Genomic DNA, 22,733 nt, shown 5'->3' on the forward strand with positions numbered 1-22,733 from the left:
TCCGGACGCGCAGGCTCAGCGGCCATGGCTCATGGGCCCAGCCGCTCCGCGGCACGTGGGATCTTCCTGGACCAGGGCAAGAACCTGTGTCCCCTGCATCGGCAGGCGGACTCTCAACCACTGCGCCACTAGGGAAGCCCCACTTTGCATGTTTTACCCTTGGTGATGACGCTGCTGCCGGGCTATGGGGCGAGTTCTCAGAGCTATGTCTGGTGCCCTGTGTCGTGTGTCTGCGACATGGGCTCTGAAGCGCTCTCATCCAGGCTCCGGCTGCTGCGCTGGGCAAGTGGGATTTCATTCTTGGAGAGCATCTCCCACTGTGCTTGCAGACGCCTGCCACACCCACTGTCAGACACCTTTGTTTTCGCTGATCTGTGGGTGTGGATGGCACTTTGTGGAGGTTTCACGGGTGTTTACCTGTTCGGGGGTGGGGGGGAGGTTGACTGCTTTCCACAGGCTTATTGGCCACTTGGATTTCCTCACCTGGGGGCTGCCTCTTAGGTTTCTTCCTGGGTTTTCTACCAGGTTTTTGTTTCTTACTGATCAGTTAGGAGTTCTTTGTTTCATGTTGCATATTTTATGATTTCTTTGGTTCTGTGTGTTTGCAGTTTCCTGCTAGTTTGTTGTGGCTTCACACTGGTGTCTTGTTGAAGAAATTCTTAATGTAGTCAAATGTATATTTTTTCCTTCATGATAAATGCTTTTGTGCCCTGTGTAATAACTCTTTCCCACCTCTGATGCCTTCCTATAATTTCATCCAGTAGTTTTTTGTTTTGCTTTTCACACTCAGGTTTGTGATTCTTGTGACTGAGCTGTTTATACTGGTGTCTGGGAGACGGACACCTGATATCCCACCCCCTCTGCACTGCTAGCTGTGGTGAGCCAGCATCCAGGGGTCCAGACCTGTTTTGTGGCTCTCCATCCCACTGGTATGTCTGTCTGTCCTGACGCTGGCCCCACATTCCCTGTTACAACAGCTTTAGGACCTTCAATTCCAGGAATGCTGCCCAACCTCATCAGGAGAGTCTTGGCCCTTTGCTCTTATGTATAAAGATTAGGGTATTTATGTCTGGGATTTGGACTGGAATAATGTTGACTTGTTAGATTGGGAAGAAGTGACTTTTTTGTGACGTGGGGAGTTTCCAATTATGACACGCTGCTTATCCATCCATCCACTTGGGTCTCTGATGCTGTGTGTGCAGGGCAACTCTGCTATCAACCACAGCATTAGCACAAGCACAGGGCAAGGGCACGGTCCCCCGTCAAGACCGCCCTCACCTCAGACTCCAGCCAGAAGCTTGGGGGTCCCTGCATTTCTAACCAGCTGGCTACAAGTTCAGAGGTTCTCATGACCTCTCAGATTCAGTAACTCACTAGGTTGATTCAGAATTCAGGGAAGCTCAACATTTATGATTTTACAGGTTTTTTTTTTTTTTTTTTTTTTTTTTGCAGTACGCGGGCCTCTCACTGTTGTGGCCTCTCCCGTTGCGGAGCACAGGCTCCGGACGCGCAGGCTCAGCGGCCATGGCTCACGGGCCCAGCCGCTCCGCGGCATGTCGGATCTTCCCGGACTGGGGCACGAACCCGTGTCCCCTGCATTGGCAGGCGGACTCTCAACCACTGCACCACCAGGGAAGCCCGATTTTACAGTTTTATTATAAAGGATACAAACTGGGACCAGCCAAGTGAAGAGACCCACAGGGCGAGGTGGGGAGGGTCTGGGTGGCCAAGCCATGCCCTCACTCCATGGAATGCAGGCTCCCACCGTGCTGGCACATCAGGAAGCTCACTGAGCCTCAGTATTCCAGTTGGGTTGGGGTGTCACTGTGTCATCCACAGCATGAACTCCAGCGCCCCCCAGCCATTCCACCCTCTGATCACAGGTGGGGCTCCCTGGTGACAGCTCTGAGTCACTACATTAGCATAAACTCAGGTGCTCACTATACTGTAAATGACGAAGTCCCCACCCCTCAGTACACTCCCAGGAGTTAGAGTCTCCCTCCCCAAACCAGGGACAAGACCAGACAAACTTTTCCATCAGGGTTTATAACTTCCTCCCTAGAGGCTGGTTCTGTGGGGACTCTGGCCCCTCAGTAGTATGTCTTTTGATGCTGTTATAAATGGTGTTTTGTTTTAAATCACTCCACGGGTCAGGAGCGTATAGGAGTGCAGTCAGCCTTGTTCCTGGGGACCCTGCTACGCTTGCCCAGCCTGATGGTAACTGTTTCTTTTGTGGGCCTTTGTGGTACCATCAACAGGGCTTTTGTTTTTCATGTCTCCCCGAGGCAAGCGGGCCTTTATTCCTGGCTTCATTGATTGGTTTAACAAATACCTGAATGCTGACGATGTGGCAGGTAGTGAGATGCTCTGGGGATTCAGAGTGAACAGACAGAAATTCCTGCCCTTGTGGAGCTTCTGTCCTGGTAGAGGAGACAAGATGAGTGGAATACCAAGCAGGTCACACAGAAGTACTGTGGAGAAAATAAGGCAGAAAAAGGTACAGAGGGAGCCGAGGATGTCAGCCTTCTTAAGTAGAGAGTGGCTGGGGCCTTGCTAAGGTGACATGTGAGTGACAATGAGAGGATGGAGAGAATGAGACATGCAGATATCTGGGTGAGAAAAGCAAGTACAAAGGCCCTAGAGCAGGTCTGCAGAAGAGCAAGAGGCCGGCATAGCTGAGCCAGGCGAGGGTCAATGTACAGGACGTGCAAGGACCTCGGCGTCCACTCTGAGCTGTGCAGAGGCGGGGTCAGAGCTGAGCTTTACCAGGACTTCTCAGTGTGTCGTGGCAGGGCCCCTGGAGACAAGTCTGGGGCAGCAGCCCAGGGAGGGCCGGTGGAGGAGGGAGTGGTGGCAGGGTTCCCAGTGGGAGCTGAGGTGGAGGCAGCAGTATTTGGTCCCAGCTTGGATCTGAGCTGTGAGTGATGAGTTAGGGAGACTCCACACCCATTTCCCAGGATGGGGAGACTGTGAGGGGCTCACAGGCTTGAGCGGTTGGCTTTGGGCAGGTCAAGTTTAAAATGTCTCCAGCATGTGGGTGAGTCCAAAGCCAGGAGATGGCACCATCACATGAGAGTGAGATGGAGATGTCAGGGGTAGGGGGAGAACTAGAGGGGGTGTATTGCCAGGAGGAAGCACCCTAGTCCCTGGAAGGCTGGCAGGCGGGCTGAGTAGCTGTTGTCAAGCTGAGCAAGTCTTCCTAGCTTGCTGGTCATCCGAGTGGGAGCTGGGTCTTACCACATACTCTCCTTTGGTCGGCTGAATTATCCCAACAGTTTTCAGTGCCTAGTCATTTTATTCTTGGGCGAGATCCCATTTCATCGGAACTTCTGCAGCTGGCTTGCTCTCCTTGTACAGTCCCTGTCTGGTTTTGGAAATAAGGTGACATGGAACGTTTCCTCACTTCTTGGGAAGTTTGTAGAAGGTAATGCTAGTCTGAGCCTTGTGCTTTCTTTTGCGGGTATTTTAAAAACTAGTGATCCTGTTTTTTAATGGTTATAAGGGCTGTTACTTCTATCCTTCTTCAGCTGCTTTTGGTAAGTTGTTTTCTTTCCTACATTTTCAAATCTGGTCTGTAATGTCCGCTTGTCTCTGACGTGGGCATTTGTCTTCCCTCCCCATTCCTATCTGAGCCCTTTGCTGTCTGTCCTATGGCTTTGGGGTCCTGCTTTCTTAGCTCCTCAGGGATCTCTCATCCTTTTTCTTGAGAATGTAAAGGTAAAAACTCCCCCAGAGCGTCTGTTGTGAAGCCCTACAATCTGGCCATGTAAACTGCCACAACTCCTCAGTTTCTTCCCGGGCACTAGTATAAACAGAGCCCAAGCATTTTCTTCACTAGTTCCTGATCGCTGACCCAGTGCCTGCCTGCTTCCCTCTGAGGATTTTTATTTTAAAGTATTTCCTGACTGCTCAGTTAACTGTCTGGGTGGAGGCTCCGTCTCTCACCAAGCTACACCTCTGTGCATTTACCCTGACTCTCTGGGAGGTGCCCCCAGGTGGTGGTCTTACTTCCCACAGCCAGCACACTAGGTCCTTGCTGCTTTTCTGACAGCCACCCACCTGACCTGTGTGTCATGTGCTATCCCAATGTGATATATTTCTCTCCAGCTGTAACACTGCTTAGATTTTAGGAGTGACTGTATTTTACTAAATAGAACTTTTAAAACTTATTTAAATTGAGGTGAGATTCACACAACATACAATTAAGTTTATAATTCAGTGGCCTTTTTTTGTTTACTTTCTTGGCTGCACTGCACAACATACAGGATCTTAGTTCCCTGATCAGGGATCAAACCCGTGCCCTCTGCATTGGAAGCACAGAGTCTTAACCACTGGACCACCAGGGACAACAATTCAGTGGCATTTAGTACATTCACAATGTTGTGCATCCCCCACCTCTCTCTAATAATCTGAAACTTTTAACTATTAATCTGTCAGTAAAACTGTAAAAGGAGAGGCTTTTCCTGGACCATCCACTTCTATGGACACTGGTTCTGAGTTGGGGCAGCAGAGAGGCCTGGAGAAGAATTGGATCTCAGTGGATCTGGGAGAGAGCCTGGCCCAGGTGCTGTGGATCCAGAGAGGAAGGCTGGTCCTGCAGCCATTGTGTCCCCAGGGTACACACACCTGTTCCACCGTGTCTCAGTCAGTCCTCAGCAAAGGTCAGGGTCACCTCTGCTCTGGGGCCCTTAGGCCCATCTGGGATTCCACTGAGGTGGCAGAAAATCAGGTTCCTTCTCTTCCTTTCTTCTCCAGCCTTTCTCCTGCTCCGTAGCTCAAAGAAAGAGTTTTCTTATTCTTTGTCAGAATATTTTCTTAGGCCAGAATCTTGACTTTTTAAGGTTCCAATAATCTCTTTTCTTTCCTCTGATTTCTGTTCTAACAACCCTCTTTTGAAGGAATGAATACCTCATGTCTAGTCTGAATGGTCAGGGACCAAAGAATTTTAGAAATTCAAAGATAAAATAAGTAATTCAACAATGATGGAGGGATTCCCTGGTGGCACAGTGGTTAAGAATCTGCCTGCCAATGAAGGGGACATGGGTTCGAACCCTGTTCTGGGAAGATCCCACATGCTGGGGAGCAACTAAGCCCGTGCACCACAACTACTGAACCTGCACTCTACAGCCCATGAGCCACAACTACTGAGCCCATGTGCCACAACTACTGAAGCCCGCGTGCCTAGAGCCTATGCTGTACAACAAGAGAAGCTACTGTGATGAGAAGCCTGCGCACTGCAACGAAGAGTAGCCCCCACTCTCTGCAACTAGAGAAAGCCTGTGCGCAGCAACGAAGACCCAATGCAGCCAAAAATAAATAATTTAAAAAAAACTCTTAAAATAATGGAGATTCTTTAATAGTCTAGTTGATAACAGGACACTGTCACTCAACTGAACCTATTTATAGAACATTCCACCAGCATTTTCAGGTGCTCATGGAACATTCTCCAGGATAGACAATATCTTAGACTATAAATCACAATGAATTTTAAAAGACAGAGTATACTTTGTAATTTCAAACTCCAGTGGAATTAGATATTTACAACAAAATGAAGCCTGGAAAACCCCCAAATGTTTGGAAGTTAACACATCTAAATAGTGTGTGGGTCAAAAAGAGTGGAAATCAAAACACAAAATTTGTGGGATGCAGCTAAAGCAGTGCTGGAGGGAAATGTATATAGCTTTTAAACACCTGTATGAGAAAAGAAGAAAGGCCTCACAAAACCTAGGCTTCTACCTTAAAACACTAAAGAAGAGCAAACAAAACCCAAAGGAAGCAGAAGAAAAGAAATAGTAATGATTAGCAAGGAGATGAATGAAACAAAAAACGAAAACCACTGACCAACAAAGTAACACACAAATACCAAAATCATGAATGAAAAAGGGTACATCACTACCAATCCTACAGAAATGAACAGGACTTACAAAGGAATACTAGGGAAACTATACCAACAAATTAGATTTTAGATGAAATGGACAAATTCCTTAAATTGATTTAACAAAAGTCTGAAGTCTTCATGCAAAGGAAAGCTCAGGTCCACATGGCTTCACTAGTGCATTCTATCAGTAACACTAATCACTCACAAACTCTTCCAGAAAATACAGGAGGGGACACTTCCCAACTCATTCTATGAGGCTAATGTTATCCTGATACCAAACAAAACGAGAGATCAATGTCCCTCATGAATACAGATGTAAAATCTTTAAAACGTTAGCAACCCAAATACAGCAACATTATACACAACCAGGTGGGATTTATCACAGGAATGCAAGGTTGGTTAAACATCTAAAAATCAATTAACATAAACCACAGTCATAGAATAAAGGACAAAATCCACAAGATCATCTCAGTGGATGAAGGAAAACATTTGACAAAATCCCACACCTGTTCGTGATAAAAAGTCAACAAACTAGGAATAGAAGGGAGCCTCTTTGACCTGTTTAAAGGACATCTGTAATTTCTAAATGCTGCTGTATCAAATCATTACAAACTTAGTTGTTTAAAACAACATAAATGGGGACTTCCCTGGTTGCGCAGTGGTTAAGAATCCACCTGCCAATGCAGGGGGACACGGGTTCGAGGCCTGGGAGGATTCCACATGCCGTGGAGCAACTGAGCCCATGTGCCACAACTACTGAGCCTGCGCTCTGGAGCCCGCCAGCCACAGCTACTGAGCCCACGTGCCACAACAACTGAAGCCTGTGCACCTAGAGCCTGTGCTCCACAATGGGAGAAGCCACCACAATGAGAAGCCCATGCACTACAATGAAGAGTAGCCCCCGCTCGCCGCAACTAGAGAAAGACTGCACGCAGCAATGAAGACCCAACGCAGCTAATCAATCGATAAATAAATAAAAGAAATAAACCACACAAATGTATCATCTAACAGTTCTGGAGGTCAGAAGTCTGACATGAGTCTCACTGGACTAAAAGTGTCCACGGAGCTGGTTCCTTCTTCAGGCTCTAAGGGAGAATCTGTTTCCTTGCCCTTTCCTGCTGCTAGAGGCGCCTGCATTCTTGGCTCCTGACCTCCTTCCTCCATCTTCAAAGGTCAGCAGCTGTGGGTTGAGTCCTTCTCTCATTGCCTCACACCGACCTCTTCTGACGCCCTCTGCCACTTTAGAGGACACTTGTAATTACAATGGGGCCACCTGGAAAATCCACATTAATCTCACTATCTTAAGGTCAGCTGATTAGCAACCTCAATTCCCCTTTGCCATGTAACCTGACACATTCATGATTCCAGGGATAAAGACACAGACATCTTTGGTTTGGGAGCATTATTCTGCCTGTGACAGCATCAATGAAAAACACAAGCCAGCATCATAGTTCACAATGGATGACTGAATGCTTCCCACTAAAATCAGGAACAAGGCAAGGATATCTGCTCTTGCCACTTCTCAACATTGTACTGATGTGCAATAAGGCATACACACACACACACGGCAGTATACATATTGGAAAGGAGTAAAAATGTCCTTATTCACAGATGGTGTGATCCTATATGTGGCTTATCCTAAGGAATCCAGATACACACACATACCTGGAACTAATAAGTTCAGTAAGGTCCTAGAACACAAGATTAACAAGAGAAATCTGTTGTATTTGCACATACTAATGACAGTCTGAAAACGAAATTAAAACAACTCCATAATAGCATCAAAACTAACAAAATACTTAGAAATGATCAAAATTAGTGCAAGATTTATACACTGCAAACTAAGAGAAAGAAGATGTAAGTAAATGGAAAGATCCTATAATCCTTGATTAGAAGATCTTTGTGATCTTGGGTTAGGCAAAGAGTTCTCAGACACCACACCAAAATGATGAGCCATGAGAGAAAAAAACTGATAAATTTTGGACTTCATTAAAATAAACTTTCGTACTTCAAAAGACAACATGAAAAAGCGACAAACCACGAACAGAAAAATATCTGCAAATGTTATCCTTGATAATCCATAATATATAAAGTCTCATATCCATAATATATAGTGTTGCAACTCAGTAAGGAGTCAACTCAGTTAAAAAATGAACGAAAGTCTTGAACAGACACTTCACCAAAGAAGATATAAGAATGCCAACAAACACATGAATAGGTGCCCAATATCAATTGTCAGAGAAACAGAAGAGCTAAAAAACAAAAGAAAACAAAACTGACCATACCAAATAGTAGTGAGGATGTGGAATTGGAATTCTCGTAATTTGTAAAATGATACAATCATTTTGGAAAACAGTTTTTTAAAAACTAGACATAAATACTATGTGAACCAGTAATTCCACTCCTAAGAATCTACCCAAGAGGAGTGAAAGCTACGTCCACACAAAAACTCATACACAAATGTTCATGGCAACATTATTCATAATAACCCCAAAATAGGAACAAACCAGATGCCTATCATCTGATGAATGAATAAACAAATGTTGCAAATCCATAAAACAGAATATTGTCCAGCCATAACAAGGAATGAAGTACTGATATACACTATGTAGATGAACCCTGAAAACATGCTCAGTGCAAAAGGTGAGATACAGAAGGCCACCGATTGTATGGGGATGTTCTAAAGCTGGACTGTGCGTGTGGCTGCACAGCTGTACACATTTACTAAGAATCACTGAATTTTATATCGACAGTGGGTGAACTTTATGGTGTGAGAATTGTACATCAATCAAGCTGTTTTAGAAACAATCGTTGGGTAAAGGCACCACAATTAATACTTTATTACATTATCCCAACATACTTCTAGAAAAATATTTCAGCTTAGACAAAATGAAATGAAAGAGGAAAAAAGATAACACTTACAATAGTATCAAAAGTAACAACCGGGCTTCCCTGGTGGCGCCGTGGTTGAGAGTCCGCCTGCCGATGCAGGGGACACGGGTTCGTGCCCCGGTCCGGGAAGATCCCACATGCTGCGGAGCTGCTGGGCCCGTGAGCCATGGCCACTGAGCCTGTGTGTCCGGAGCCTGTGCTCCGCAACGGGAGAGGCCACAACAGTGAGAGGCCCGCGTACCGCAAAAAAAAAAAAAAAAAAAGTAACAACCAGGGCTTCCCTGGTGACGCAGTGGTTGAGAATCTGCCTGCTAATGCAGGGGACACGGGTTTGAGCTCTGGTCTGGGAGGATCCCACATGCCGTGGAGCAACTAGGCCCGTGAGCCACAACTACTGAGCCTGCGTGTCTGGAGCCTGTGCTCCGCAACGAGAGGTCACGATAGTGAGAGGCCCGCACACCGCGATGAAGAGTGGCCCCCGCTTGCCACAACTAGAGAAAGCCCTCACACAGAAACGAAGACCCAACACAGCAAAAATAAATAAACTCCTACCCCCAACATCTTCTTTAAAAATAAAAAAAAGTAACAACCACCTACAGGAAAAAAAAAATCTAAAAAATATATGCAAGATCGTAACATGGAAATCTACAAAAACACCACTGAAAGAAACTGAAGACGACCTAATTATGCCATGTCCACAGACTGGAAGACTCAAACTGCAACACAAGTCAAACCTGGACAGGCTGCTCCCACCGTAGACAAGGAAACACATGGACCACGAAGAGCCTGGAAGCTCTTGCAGACAGAGGAGGATCTGCTCTGCCTCCATGGTTCAGGGGGAGCCCAGAAAGGGCCAGGCTATGCGGCCCCTGACCACGTCAAGGGTGGCGTCCAGGAGTGAAGAGGGAAGGAAAGCCACTGCACTAAATGTGGGGAGGCGATCATAACCCACCAAAAAGAATGAAACTTGAGCATCACCTCACTCTTAGGAAGTGAAAGGGTGGCCCAAAGACGTCACAGAGAAAGGTAGGGCAGTGACGCGTTCACACAGTATTTTAAGAGAATACGCTCAAGTCCATGTGCTGAACGGGACCTGAAATCATGATACATACATCAGCCTAGATAAAAAAAACTTTTTTTGCAGTTTTTCCATTTAAGGAACACCTTATGAGACCATGTTAAAATTAAGAACTCTCACCAGAATCACAATGAAGAGAATGGAGGCAAACCACAGTGCAGAAGACAACACTGGCCACACATACCTAACAAGGGGCTTGCATCCAGCATACAGTTTTAAAAAAAACATAAGTTACACTGACAGCAAAAGACTTAAACATGTACTTTACAGAAAAGGACAATCCACTGGCCAATGAACCTCCCTGTGAACAGCTGCCATCATTAGTGATTGAACAAACACAGGACAATGAAAGCCACTGTCCCCCCACCTTCAGGGCTGAGAAGACAGGGTGGGGGTGGTGTTGAGGGCACCCCTATTGGCTCCAGGAAGGTGTGACCCCTAACTACCCCGGAAGGGGTTGGCCTTACCTGCAAGGATGACACAGGCTGGTCCCAGTGGGTCCACTCAGGACCACAGGAACGCACAAGGGCCCCACAGGGTCGTAGCACCACGACAGGAAGGAGGGAAGGGATGCTATGACTTGGCACACGAGTGGCTGGGCCTGGGGCTTCTGTACAACACCATTTCCACAAAGACCAGAAACCAGACTCCTCGGGGGGACCCTCAGGGGGTGAACTGTAAAGAGAGACCAGGGCAGTAGTCAGCCTGGGTCAGGACTGGCCGCTTTGGAGGAGCAGGGACAGAGCTGGCCCCGGGCGGCCAGAATAGAGGTCTTTTCTGAACTCAGCAGGCTGAACACCAGTGTTACCGCAGGACTCGAGAAAGGTTTACAAATACCTAACCTGCCTGCCACAGTCCCGATAAGGGTTCTCTGCCACACAAGCTCGACTGGGGATTTACAGGAAGTTTCCAGCCCCAACCCTCCAAGTGTGAGGAGACAGGAATGCTAACCCTCCTTCCAGTCCACGTGCCTCTGGCCTGCATGCGGAGAGCTTCCCAGTGAAGAGGCCCCATGGCCCCGGACTCCTGCTGAGTCCGCACTTTCTACTGTGTAAATGTATGTTTACCGTGTAAATTTCTGGGTGTGGACTTTCTCCCTGCAGATCTATAATTTCTCAGAAGAGAAGCTGAGAAACGACCTGGAAAAAAATCAAAGCTCAATAAAGGGAGGAAGACAAAGCCGCCCCTCGGCACTGCTGCAGGATGAGCTGGGGAGGGGGCACCACGAGGTTGGGGGCGGGGCTGGCCTCCAGCCTCTCCTGGGCCCGGACAGCTCCTGCGTACCTCACTTCTTCTCTCCTCACCCATGCACCTTTCAGGAGGCAGACCTGACTCCTTCTCTGCCTCACCAAGAGGTTCAAGAGTCTCCTAAAGCTTGACAAGCCTTGCCCTCCCCGGACTCAGTTTTGCCTTTTTCAGTGCCTTCTGGCCCCTTCCGCGCACAGGCCCCCCGCCCCAGGCAGAGCAGAGGGACTGGTGGGCAGGCACGTCTGGCAGCCAGAGGAAGGGTCCTCAGCAAAGGAGGAAGGGGTGGCTGGAGGGCAGCATGGTACCTGGCAGCCTGGGGTAGATGTGGTCAGATCTGGAAGAGCAGAGCCCAGGGCTCCCCAGGTGGAGGGGAAGATGGTGCCCTGAATCAAGCAGCCACACCCCTTCTTACCATGTCTGACCTGTGGCTGACCTCAGGCTGGGCACTGGGTACCTGTCCCAGGGCCTGTGCAGTGCAGGGTGGCCGTGGCCCCAAAGGAGCCCTGAAGGGCAGGATGGGGCCCACTGCTGGTGGGGGCTGGTCTCACAGCCACAAGACCTCGCGCCCGAGGCCAGCCATCCCCCACTCTCTTCCTGGGAGGACATTGTTGGGGAAAACAAACACAAAGTGGCCGGGGGCCCTGCCAAGCATTCCTAGAAGAGGCTAGGGGGAGGGGCAGTGGCCAGACAGCAGCTGACCCTGAGGTCACGGGAGAAGCCAAGGCTGGGCCAGGCCCCTGGGAGCTTGAACAAGGACCCCACCCAGGCAGTTAGGAAATGGGGAGGAGGGGGGGAGTGGTCAGCATGCCGGGGGTAGATGGGCAGGCCCATTTGGAGACGTGTGGTTCCTGCTTAACTCCCACATGGCCATCTGCTGGGAGGGAAGACCCTAGGAGCCCCCTGAGGGGCCCCTACCCACAGGCAGGGCAGCTGGCTGAGCACCAGCTCCTCACAGGCTGCTCCAAGGGAGACCCCCCCCCCAGTATTGCCTGCAGCCCCAGCTCTGCTCCACCCAGCCCTGCAGGGGGATGGGAAGATGGGGGGGTTGGGAAGATGGGGGTATGGGCCCCTGTTGTCCCTTAGAGCTGCACCCCGGGCCACCTTGCACCCTGAAGATGCGTCAGGGCAGATGCAGCCCCCAGCCTGTCCCCTGTGCCATCTGCACCCTGGGCCCCAGTACTGATGCTGGCAGCCCGGCAGGAGGGGGTTAATGGAGCTGGGGCCAGCAGGCTGGGCTGGCCAGTGACAAGGGTGCTGGCTGTCCCAGAGGCAGTGGGGAAATCCAGAGGGCAGGAGCAGCCGGCCCCAACAGACGCGCCCCACTCCCTGCCCGCCTGCGGACTGCTCTGCACGAGGGATGGCCCTGAGGAGAGGTGAGGCCCCCACGTGCCCCAGCCACTCACTTCGGGGTGGGGGCGGCGACCGTGTGCCCCCAAGCTCACTGGGGTAGGGGCTGCCCCCAGGGAGGGCTCAACTTTAGGTGGGCTGGGGCTCTGGGAGCCCATGGGGGAAATGTGGCCACTCAGGGTGGTGGGGTGCCTGGCTCTGGAGAATCGCTGTTGCCTCCTGCTCCCTCCTCTCCTACCCGAGGGCCCAGGCTGGCAGCGCAGGGGAGGAAGGGCACCCACACTGCTACCCCAGGGGCCCTGCCTTAGACCCTCCACTGGGCCAGGGCATGCTGCCTTCCCAGCTGCTCGGAGGCCAGTCCATTGCCACTCTGTCCCCTCTCGGAGCCTAGCCCAATCCAGCTGGCGTGTCCACCCTGGGACCCGGAACTCTCAGAGACCAGAGAGAGGCCTGATGTGGTGGGCAGCCCAGTGCCCAGTGGAACTTATGGGGATTGTTGCTGTGAAGCCTGGCATCCTTTGTCCTGTGCCACTACCCAACCTCCGGTGGGTCAGTGGCCTGGGGTCCCCATCTGCCCTTGAGGCCTGCACCCTCTTCCTCTCCCCACACCAGCACTGGGCCAAGTCCCTGGGTGCATGCCGGACACACTATGGAGGTGAGTACCCCCCAGTCAGGGGTCTAGCTGGGGCAGCGGGCATCCAGCTCACTGTCCAGACAATCAGGGCAGCAAGTGCATACCCACCCGAGCCTGCTCCAGAACGTTCTCTCACACTTTCCTCCAGGCCTGCCTGGCAGCCTAGCCTGGCTTGAGTGTCCACCTTGGGGACGCAGATGAACACACGGCCTAGTGGCCAGGTCCCCAGCCTTCAGTTTTCTCTGGAACAGGCACTGCCACCCCGTTGGTCCTGTGGGGTGGAAAGGACAGTTGGTTTTGAACCAGAGAACATCCCAGTCGTCCTGCCTGGTCTCCGCTTCCCATTTAAGTGGGGGACCCAGATCTCAGCCCATACCTTCTCTGGTCCGGTCAGCAGTGCCTTCTCTAAATAGTTGTGTGCTGTGGTCCAGGTGTGTGGCTGAGGCCTGGAAGGTTCCATGTCTTGCTTGCCCTGGGCTTACATCCTGGGCTGCCTCAGTGCTGCCTCCCCAAGCCCCTCTCCCCACAGGAGGCCCGGCCCTGGTGGTGCTGCTAGTCTCCTGGGCAGTGCTGGGCTCCCACAGCCTGGAGGAAGTGGAGTCCGCGGCACCAGCAGACCCTGAGGGCCCCCAGTGCCCAGCCGTCTGCTCTTGCGGCCACGACGACTACACAGATGAGCTCAGCGTCTTCTGCAGCTCTCGGAACCTCACGCGGCTGCCCAGCGGCATCCCAGACGGCACCAGGGCCCTGTGGCTGGATGGAAACAACTTCTCCTTCATTCCCGCGGCCACCTTCCGGAACCTCTCCAGCCTGGGCTTCCTCAACCTGCAGGGCAGCGGGCTGGCCAGCCTGGAGCCGCAGGCGCTGCTGGGCCTGCAGAACCTGTACCACCTGCACCTGGAGCGGAACCAGCTGCGCAGCCTGGCAGCCCGCACCTTCCTGCACACGCCGGGCCTGGCCTCGCTCGGCCTCAACAACAACCTGCTCAGCCGGGTAGACGAGGACCTCTTCAGGGGCCTTGCCCACCTCTGGGACCTCAACCTGGGCTGGAACAGCCTGGCCGTGCTGCCCGACACTGCGTTCCAGGACCTGGCCAGCCTACGCGAGCTGGTGCTGGCGGGCAACAAGCTGGCCTACTTGCAGCCCGCGCTCTTCTGCGGCCTCAGTGAGCTCCGCGAGCTGGACCTGAGCAGGAATGCCCTGCGGAGCGTCAAACCCAATGTCTTCGTCAAGTTGCCCAAGCTCCAGAAGCTCTACCTGGACCACAACCTCATCACCGCTGTGGCCCCAGGTGCCTTCCTGGGCATGAAGGCGCTGCGCTGGCTGGACCTGTCACACAACCGCGTGGGTGGCCTCCTGGAGGACACCTTCCCGGGGCTGCTGGGCCTGCACGTTCTGCGCCTCTCACACAATGCCATCGCCGGCCTACGGCCCCGTACCTTCAAGGACCTTCACTTCCTGGAGGAGCTGCAGCTTGGCTACAACCGTATCCGGCAGCTGCCGGAAGAGGCCTTCGAGGGCCTGGACCAGCTGGAGGTGCTGGCGCTCAACAACAACCAGCTACAGGAGCTCAAGGCAGGCGTCTTCCTGGGCCTCTACAACCTGGCCGTCATGAACCTCTCTGGCAACTGTCTGAGGAACCTTCCAGAGCAGGCGTTCCAGGGCCTGGGCAAGCTGCACAGCCTGCACCTGGAGGGCAGCTGCCTGGGCTGCCTCGGCCCACACACCTTCACCGGCCTCTCGGGGCTGCGCCGGCTCTTCCTCAAGGACAACGGCATTGCGGCCATCGATGAGCAGAGCCTGGGGGGGCTGGCCGAGCTGCTAGAGCTGGACCTCACCTCCAACCAGCTCACGCACCTGCCTGGCCAGCTCTTCCAGGGCCTCAGCCACCTGGAGTACCTCCTCCTGTCCCGCAACCGGCTGTCTGCGCTATCGGTGGATGCCCTGGGGCCCCTGCAGCGCATCTTCTGGCTGGATGTGTCGCACAACCGCCTGGAGGCGCTACCTGAGACTGTGCTCGCGCCACTGGGGCGGCTGCGCTACCTCAGCCTCCGGAACAACTCGCTGCGGACCTTTGTGCCGCAGCCCCCCGGCCTGGAGCGCCTGTGGCTCGAGGGCAACCCCTGGGACTGCGGCTGCCCCCTCAAGGCCCTGAGGGCCTTCACCCTGCAGCACCCGGGCGTCGTGCCCCGCTTCGTCCAGGCCATGGCAGAGGGAGATGACGGCCACCAGCCGCCCACATACGCCTACAACAACATCACCTGCGCCAGTCCCCCCAGCATCTCGGGCCTTGACCTGCGCGACATCGGCGAGGCCCACTTTGCCCACTGCTGACCCGAGGCTGCCCTGCGGTCTGGACGGGCCCTTGCCACCCCAGGGGACATGGACCTGGGACCTGTGGGCCCCAGCCTGGTCCCTGAGGGCCTGACCGGGAGGGTCGGGGACACAGCCTCCCCAACTATCAATTAAAAGCAACCCAATAAATGTGGCCACGTATGAGGTTGTGCGGGGAGCTCAGGGAGGGAGGAGTGCTGGCTGGGCCGCAGGCCCCTCTATGCCATGCCTGCCCCACCTCTGGCTGCCTTGGTCCCACATGCCCAACCACAACCTTTCCTGTCCTGTGCCCAAACAATTCTCGTCCACTAGTCCCCAGGCCCCATCCCCACCTGAGGAGCGGGGGGCACTTACTCAGGTCCTCCAGGAACCTCGGCATCTCAGCCCCCTCGCTGGGCAGCGTCCTTGGAGGTGGCCTGGTCCTGGGAAGCCGGGGCCCAGCTGCTCCTTCTGGGGCCAGCCTGGGGCCAGAGGGGGTGCAGACCCTCACTCTCCAGGTCCCTGTGCTCCTGGCCAAACCCCTCAACAGTTCTGCCCCTGCTCCCCCCACCCCCACAAGAAACATCCATCCTTGGTACACTCCTCGCCTCCCCATCTGCCCCCAAGAAGTGATATCTGAGGGCTGCTTCCCCAGGCCCCCTGCCACCCGTGCCCCAGGGACCGTTCCACATTCTCTACTGAGCACCCCACCTCTCCCATTGGGAAGAACAGCACACCATGCCACCATCCTGCTTTCCAGAACCTCCCCCTCCTGGCCTTCCTTGAAGCCGTGCAGGGAAAACTCCTGGGACTCTGTTTCACACTCACCTTTCTGCTCTTCAGCTCAACCCTTCAGGCCCGCAGCACGGAGGGCGGGGCGGGCACTTAGCTCTCACTGGGCCAAGCATGGCCACTCACACATCGCAAGTTACCTGACAAACTCTCCCCAAACGTATCTTCACCAGAGTCTCCAGGAGCCTGTCGATGACAGGGCTGTTGGCCCAGTTCCTGGGACTTAGGGAGTAGACACTGTCTGCCACAGGATGTGGTGACACTAAGCCAGAGAGGCGGGACCAGAGCAGAATGATCTAGAAAGGTCAGACCTGTAACCACGGCGGTGGCACGGGTTTATTTTGGGCTCCTCTGAATTACAAGTTTGACACCTTCCTGGGTGCTGCTGCCTATTTCACCAGGATTATAGGCCCAGCGCGCTCCCAGACACACAAGTTTTGTGAACAACGTGGAGACTTGGCTGTCGGGAGCAGCCCGTCTATCTGGGGCATGTGAGTACTGAGCTGCACCACCAGGGAGGTCAGGCCACGGCATCGCGACCTCACGCTATCCCCGGGCCCTGCCACAGGCCGACCAGGCGGAACCACTGACTGTCAGTGGCTCTGATGCTGAGATGCTGCTGAAGCACCAGAAACGTCCAGGGCAGGCCCACGGGGAGAGGAGCACATGGTGACGGCAACCCAGGGCCACGGGTTTCAGGAACTGTGCCACCGCCTCTGTTCCAGGCTGTGAGCATGAGCCCCACAGCACACAGAGGAGACACTCAAACTGCCTTGGTCAGGAGAGTCCAACAGGCGCCTCATTCAGAATCTTCTGGGCTATGCAAGAGAGCGCAGGAAACGCGGGGCTCTCGGGGAACCCCCGGATGAAGTCCCGGCCCTCCTCCAGGCTCCGCGTGAGCTCGGGGTCCAGGGGCACAGAGCCTGGGAGAGAGAAAGGAAGGGGGCAGAGAAGGGGCCAGGTGGTGAGAGCAAAGCCCGGGGCCGGGAGGCCACGTCCACACTCCCCACGGCCCAGGAGCCCACTGGCAGTGCCGCTTTAACCGAGAGCAGACACCTCTTGCTGAGGTGCCTGGCAGGAATGTACTCTTGGCCTCAGTCTCCACTGGAACGGCCAGCAACCCACCCAGCAGGCCCGGCCCCACCACCTCTCAGGCTCCGGCCACTGTAAGAAAGCACAGGGTGAGTGCTGGGGACATGGTCCCGTGCCACTGGCGTCCCTGATACAGGCTCGCAGAGCCTCGGCCGCCCCTCTGCACCTCCGTGGTCTCAGCAGGTGTCTTAGCCGCAGACACCTGCTCAAAGCCCGGGGGGCTGCCTCTCTCCAGTTGGTGGGAACCAATTTGTTAGAGATGAGCTGACACTCGCAGCTCAGGGAGGACAGGACTTTCCACCCTCCTCTCCTCTTCCCTGGGTGCAGGAGGCGTAGAGAGGTAAGGCCACCTAGAGCAGGGGCCCCGGGGCAGCCCTGGCTCGCTTACCCAGGAAGGGGACTCCAGCGTGTCTGGCCAGCTCTTCGCCGCCTCCCCTGGAGAAGACGTTGGTGCACTCCTAGAACACAGAGGTGCGGGGTCCACCTCCAGGCCTCTCACCACCCTCAAAGGGGATAGGCCGACCACCCACACCCCCGACTTCCTGCGACTTCCTACAACTCACCGCGCAGTGTGGGCAGACGAAGCCGCTCATGTTCTCCACGACCCCGATCACCCGCAACCCCACCTTCTTACAGAAGGTCAGCTCCCGCCTCACATCCCCCACGGACACTGCCTGGAGACCAGGAAAGAGACGGGACCAGCTGATGGGCATCCCGAAAACTCAGCCAAGATGAGTGGAAAGAGTAGGGCAAAGCGCCTGCCCCAGGGTGAGGGTGCTCCCGTAGTACCTGGGGCGTGGTGACCACGAGGGCCCCCAGGGGGCTGTAGGGGCGCAGGGTGTCCACCACGGCCATGTGCTCATCAGAGGTCCCTGGGGGCGTGTCCACAACCAGGTAGTCCAGCTGCCCCCAGGCCACATCGGACACAAACTGCTTTATCAGTGCTGTGGAGACCCAGGGTGGCCCGGGGTCGGGGAGAGAGCAGGCGAGGCAGGGTCTCACAAAGGGGTCACACGAAGCCCGCTGCCTCCTCCCAGCCCTGGGGCAGGGTGGTGTCTGTGGGTTCCGGTACAACCGGGCACCCCGAGAGCTGAGTGTGCCATTTCTCACCAGGGGAAGGATGAGTACAGCAAGGTGGGGAGACCCTTCCCCACCCCACCCCACCCCAGGACTTCTGATCGGGCCTTAGCTGAGGATGGCTAGTGCGCATCCTCCTGGGGTAGGCATCTGTGCCTGAGAGAGGTGGCCTGGGGTGGAATGCCACACCGGTGTGTCCTGGAAGCAGCCCCCACCCTGAGCTTGCTCTCACACCCGGCAGCCTCGCTCTGCCCACCAGAGGGAGTTTAATGCCATCTGCTTGTTCAAAGGCACCAGAGCCCCACCAGGCACCCCACACTGGGTGGTCTGAGCCCCAGGGGATGGACCAGGTGGCTGAAGGCTTCACAGCTGAGTCTCATGCTCTTGCCCCCCAGGCCCGCTGTCCGAATACTTGCGGGCTGACTGCTTAGGTGCACAGCGGGAGAGTCTTGGAAATGAAAAGGCCAGCACTACTGTCTTTCGAACTTTACCCGAGGCTGGTGCTGTGGGGGGAGGGCTGTGTGGAGGAGAGCCAGCAGCCCTGGGGCTTCTGCACCAAGAGGGCAGCTGGGGAGGCCAGCAGGCTGACAGTGCTGTCTCCTGTCCGGTCATTACCATTCTTCTTGGGGCCTCTCCACACCACTGCCTCATCCGGCTTCTCTAGCAGGAAGCCCACAGACATGAGGGAGATGCTCTGCTCCTGGTCCACGAAGACAGGCACCCAGCCACTGTCGCACTGATGCACAGCCTTGCCCTGCACCTGGAGCATGCGGGGGATGCTGGGGCCACACAGGTCCACGTCGAGGATACCCACCTGCAAGGAGGCGGGACGTCCACGCGGCATGCAGGGAACCGGCCAAGGCCCACAAGGGGCAGGGGTGGCGGCTCAGGAGATGGGAGGCACTCACCTTCTTGCCCGCGTGGCGCAGGGCCAGGGCCAGCTCCGTGGAGATGGTGCTTTTCCCAACACCCCCCTTTCCCGAAAGAACGAGGATGATGTGCCGGACGCCGGCCAGGTTTCCAGGCTCTAGTCAGAAGGACAACAGGGGAGGAGGGCAGGGCTCTCCTTCATACCAGCTGCCCTCCATGTTCATTCACTGCGGGATCACCAGATATTCCTACATCCCAGATCCTGAGACCAGGGCAGTCCTGAGACCTGCTCCATCACCCCGGCGTGAGCAAACACGCCCCTGTGAAAGGGCTTCCAGCAGGCCCCAGACCCAACCTACCAGTTCCTCAAAAATGGCTGCTCCCACTCTGTCTGGAGTGGGGCTGCTGGGGCAGGAAATGCCTCAAACTGCTCCTCTTTCCAGCATGCACACCTGTGAGCTCATGTGCACCTGTGAGCTCATGCGCACAAGGCCAATTCAAGCCAAAGACTCCCAGCTGATTCCAAGGGAAATGGGTGGAGACTAACGTAAATAGGGTGCTCGTTACAGTCAGGAGGTACACCTGTGCCAGGGCAGCACTCATGGCTCTGAGGTCTGACTGTAGGTGCCCAACCCCCTCCCCTGGGGTCAGAAGAGGCACTCAAGGCAGCCCTGGCCTCCAGTTCTCAGGAGGGAGGCCACAGGTCTGGGGAAGCAACCACAATCGTGTGGGTGCGGATGTCAGGTCACCTGGATGGCTGAAGATCGTGCCTTCAGAAACCCTGGGTACGCAAGGGTGGCCAAGGCATCAGTGCCATGCCCCAGGCAGGCCCGGGTCCAACTACTCTGGGAAGCCCTGTTGGTCGCTCTGCCCCAGCTGCTCTTCCTTTCAATGAGCCTGAAATGCCACCCTGTAAATACTCACCATTCCAAATCCCTGCCTCCCCACAGCGGCTGCCATCTGCATACAAACAACCCTCAAACCCCCGGCAAAATGCCCACCTTCTTGCCCCAGCGCCCTCAGGACCTCACCATCGAGACTCCTGCCTGGCCTGCAGCAAGCTGCTCACTCACTCCACCACCCTCACTGCATACCCAGGTCCCCAGGAGGGGCTCAACGAAAGGTGAGTAAACACTGACCCCCCTCCTGACCCATCTCTCATGGGTAGGTTCAAAGGCCCCCGCCACCAAAGCCTCCCTAGAAACTCAGAGTGCTCCTGGCCTGGCTTTCCAGCAGGTCCTTGTCACAAGTGCGTTCTAGCGCCTGTCCTGGGTCTCCGTCTGGTACTGGGGGCCGAGAGATCTCGTAAGGTGACAAGGAAAGGGCACCCCCCCCAACCACCCAGATCATTGCCTACAAATACCTTGGACACCATGCCTCAGGCCACCTCTGCATCAACTTAAAAGGCTATTACTTAAATTGCTTTAATATCAAAAACTACTTGGGAATCAATTTCACATTTCTTTGGTGTGGGGAGGGGTGCTCTGGTAGAAACTAGGGAAAGAACAAGCCAGATGTGGGTCCTGATTCCTACTCGCCCTTTGTGCGGGTGCTGCACTGCCAGGCCCCTAATAGTGAAGACTTGCTCTCCTCACTGGTGGGACTGGGGAACTTTATCTGCTTGAGCATCACACAGGACACTGCTGCTCCCAAGTCACCGCTGCTCCCAAGTCACTTCTCACACAACAATCCTTAGGAGCCAACCAGAAGAAACTTCCACTTATAAATATACTGAAAAAGTTTATAAACAGATCATCAACGATAATCCGAGTGCCTATTAGATGTGAGAGGCAAAGGAAAGCAGTATCTCCCCATGGAGGGAAGTAAAGGGCCCTCTGTATGGATAAAAAGCCCAGTCAAACCTTAAGTCTGGTTCAACCAAACCATGACTATTTGATACGCTGGACAAATATGGAAGTTTTTATATGTAAAAAATCCTTCCAGAAAAATAAGAGGGACACCAGGAGTTGCCTCTGGGCACAGGGAGGTTTACTGCAAAGCCCGTTAGGCTTTTGTACTTTCCTACTTTCCATGTGTACTTCCCCCTTAGTTAAAAGAGAAACCTTCATCCATCAATCTAGAAGCTATTCCTCTCACCTTGTAGCAAGTCTGCCCTTATCATAACAAACTTTTTCAGGTTTTTCTCTCCAGTATTACGTTTATAATCCAATGGATGAATGCAGCGTTGTAAGAGCTTTGTGCTCATGGTACCAGACCTGAGATCTTTTGGAAGATAACGTGGTTAAGCTGTGAGAATCCTATTGTGCCCAATGTACGTATTCCATCCCACGCAACTTCCCTTTAAATTATATATATATATATACACACACACACACACATATACACATATATATATATCAAGGCTTAAAAGACAAAATAATACTTCTACAAACAACTGCGAGTATGTGACGTTCCAATTTCTCCTTCTTAGAGTTCCTTATTCAAACAAGACTTCTTTCTAAGCGCCGTAATGACGCACACGAGCACCTCTGAGACATTTACACTGTAAATAAGACGGTATGCTAAAACCCGGAGCCCTGACCAGCAGCTGCGGGCCGGCCCCTTCCCTCTTTCCTCGGTGCCCGCGGACCGAGTACGCCCCGCAGGCCAGCGCACTCACCTCCTGCCGCCTCCATCCCACCCGGGTGGTCGTACGGCTTCCAGCCACTTCCTCCTCGCACAGTCCGCCTCCCTGCCTGAGTGAAGTGCCTTCGGACCAATGGGCAGCGCGACCCCCCCCACGACTCCTCTTGATAGGCCCACTCGCGCTACCCTCAGCCAATCAGATCGCACGAGGGGTTCACGAAAGTTCCGGCGCAGACGACGTACAGGACCTGGACCCACTTCCGTGTCAACGCCCCAGCGTGAGGCCGCTTCTTTTCCTCGCCCCGCGTCCAATGGGCGTGCGGGCCTTGTCTCCGACCGCTTGAGATGTGGCCAATGGGGACGTCGGGTCAGGATTGACAGATCCAGCAGCCTCTCATCAAGAGGCGTGTGCCACGAGGACCGCCCCTCCGCCGTAGCCCCGAGCCGCGCACGCTGCGGGGCCAATGCGGCGCAGGGGGCGGGCCGCGAGGGCGGGGATTGTTTACGTCTAGCTCCGGAGCGGAAAGTAGGGCACAGCAGGCCGGGTTGAGCGCAGCGGCGCAGGGCGGCTGCAGGTGAGCGGCGGGCCGCGTCCGCGCCTCCCTGGGTCTCCCGGGCCCGGCCGCCCCGCCCGGCTCGACCCCGCCGCGCCCGCCGACCTTTCGGAGCTGCGGGCGGCGGGGCCGGCGCGCCTTTGTTCCTGCGGCGGCATCGGCAGCGGCAGGGCCGGGCGAGGCTGCCGAGGCGCTGCGCCGCAGACCGGGCGGGGCGGCGGGCGGGAGGAACCCCGCAACCCCACCGATCCTGAGACAGTGAGATGCCTGATGGGGAAGCAACCCCTACTGCAGCGGGGTCAGTCTCGGGGTCGTGCATTGCGCGTGCACAGCCTGGCGCTTACTGTTGCTGCGGCGGTGGCGGGCGAGGAT

The 22,733-nt window shown here is 54.6% G+C and overlaps 2 protein-coding genes and 1 long non-coding RNA gene across 7 annotated transcripts; 1 reads left to right on the forward strand and 2 right to left on the reverse strand.

Annotated features, from left to right (window-relative positions):
• Positions 1 to 1,638: 1,638 nt before the first annotated feature.
• Positions 1,639 to 10,697, reverse strand: LOC137207338 (uncharacterized). Its single transcript, XR_010935039.1, has 3 exons — positions 10,316 to 10,697; positions 3,238 to 3,364; positions 1,639 to 2,471 (listed from the first exon to the last, which is right to left on the reverse strand). It is a non-coding gene; the product is annotated as an uncharacterized lncRNA (long non-coding RNA).
• Positions 10,698 to 10,707: 10 nt separating this feature from the next.
• Positions 10,708 to 15,565, forward strand: IGFALS (insulin like growth factor binding protein acid labile subunit). Of its 2 annotated transcripts, XM_067707055.1 has the most exons (3): positions 10,708 to 12,469; positions 12,835 to 13,098; positions 13,607 to 15,565. In XM_067707055.1, exons 1-3 carry the CDS (start codon positions 12,454 to 12,456, stop codon positions 15,409 to 15,411), a joined length of 2,085 nt encoding a protein of 694 aa, XP_067563156.1. In that variant the 5' UTR covers positions 10,708 to 12,453; the 3' UTR covers positions 15,412 to 15,565. The 2 variants fall into 2 exon arrangements, with proteins under 2 accessions (XP_067563156.1, XP_067563157.1); XM_067707056.1 differs by lacking the exon at positions 12,835 to 13,098.
• Positions 15,566 to 16,490: 925 nt separating this feature from the next.
• Positions 16,491 to 22,680, reverse strand: NUBP2 (NUBP iron-sulfur cluster assembly factor 2, cytosolic). Of its 4 annotated transcripts, none has more exons than XM_067707065.1 (7): positions 21,842 to 21,995; positions 19,260 to 19,378; positions 18,967 to 19,111; positions 18,064 to 18,218; positions 17,838 to 17,948; positions 17,663 to 17,732; positions 16,491 to 17,105 (listed from the first exon to the last, which is right to left on the reverse strand). In XM_067707065.1, exons 1-7 carry the CDS (start codon positions 21,855 to 21,857, stop codon positions 16,960 to 16,962), a joined length of 762 nt encoding a protein of 253 aa, XP_067563166.1. In that variant the 5' UTR covers positions 21,858 to 21,995; the 3' UTR covers positions 16,491 to 16,959. The 4 variants fall into 4 exon arrangements, with proteins under 4 accessions (XP_067563166.1, XP_067563165.1, XP_067563167.1 ...); XM_067707064.1 differs by having other exon boundaries at positions 18,967 to 19,165; XM_067707066.1 differs by lacking the exon at positions 21,842 to 21,995 and adding an exon at positions 19,971 to 21,829 and having other exon boundaries at positions 18,967 to 19,165.
• Between the last annotated feature and the right edge of the window lie 53 nt (positions 22,681 to 22,733).

Source organism: Pseudorca crassidens, chromosome 15, assembly GCF_039906515.1.
Source record: "Pseudorca crassidens isolate mPseCra1 chromosome 15, mPseCra1.hap1, whole genome shotgun sequence".
Taxonomy (NCBI): Eukaryota; Metazoa; Chordata; class Mammalia; order Artiodactyla; family Delphinidae; genus Pseudorca; species Pseudorca crassidens.

Coding starts and splice junctions, on each gene's coding strand:
- IGFALS (XM_067707055.1), top strand. Junction 13,099..13,606: donor ATGCCGGACACACTATGGAG/GTGAGTACCCCC, acceptor CTCTCCCCACAG/GAGGCCCGGCCCTGGTGGTG.
- NUBP2 (XM_067707063.1), bottom strand. CDS start 22,680: ATGCACGACCCCGAGACTGACCCCGCTGCAGTAGGGGTTGCTTCCCCA. Junction 20,119..21,841: donor TGGGATGGAGGCGGCAGGAG/GTGAGTGCGCTG, acceptor GTGGCATTTCAG/GCTCATTGAAAGGAAGAGCA.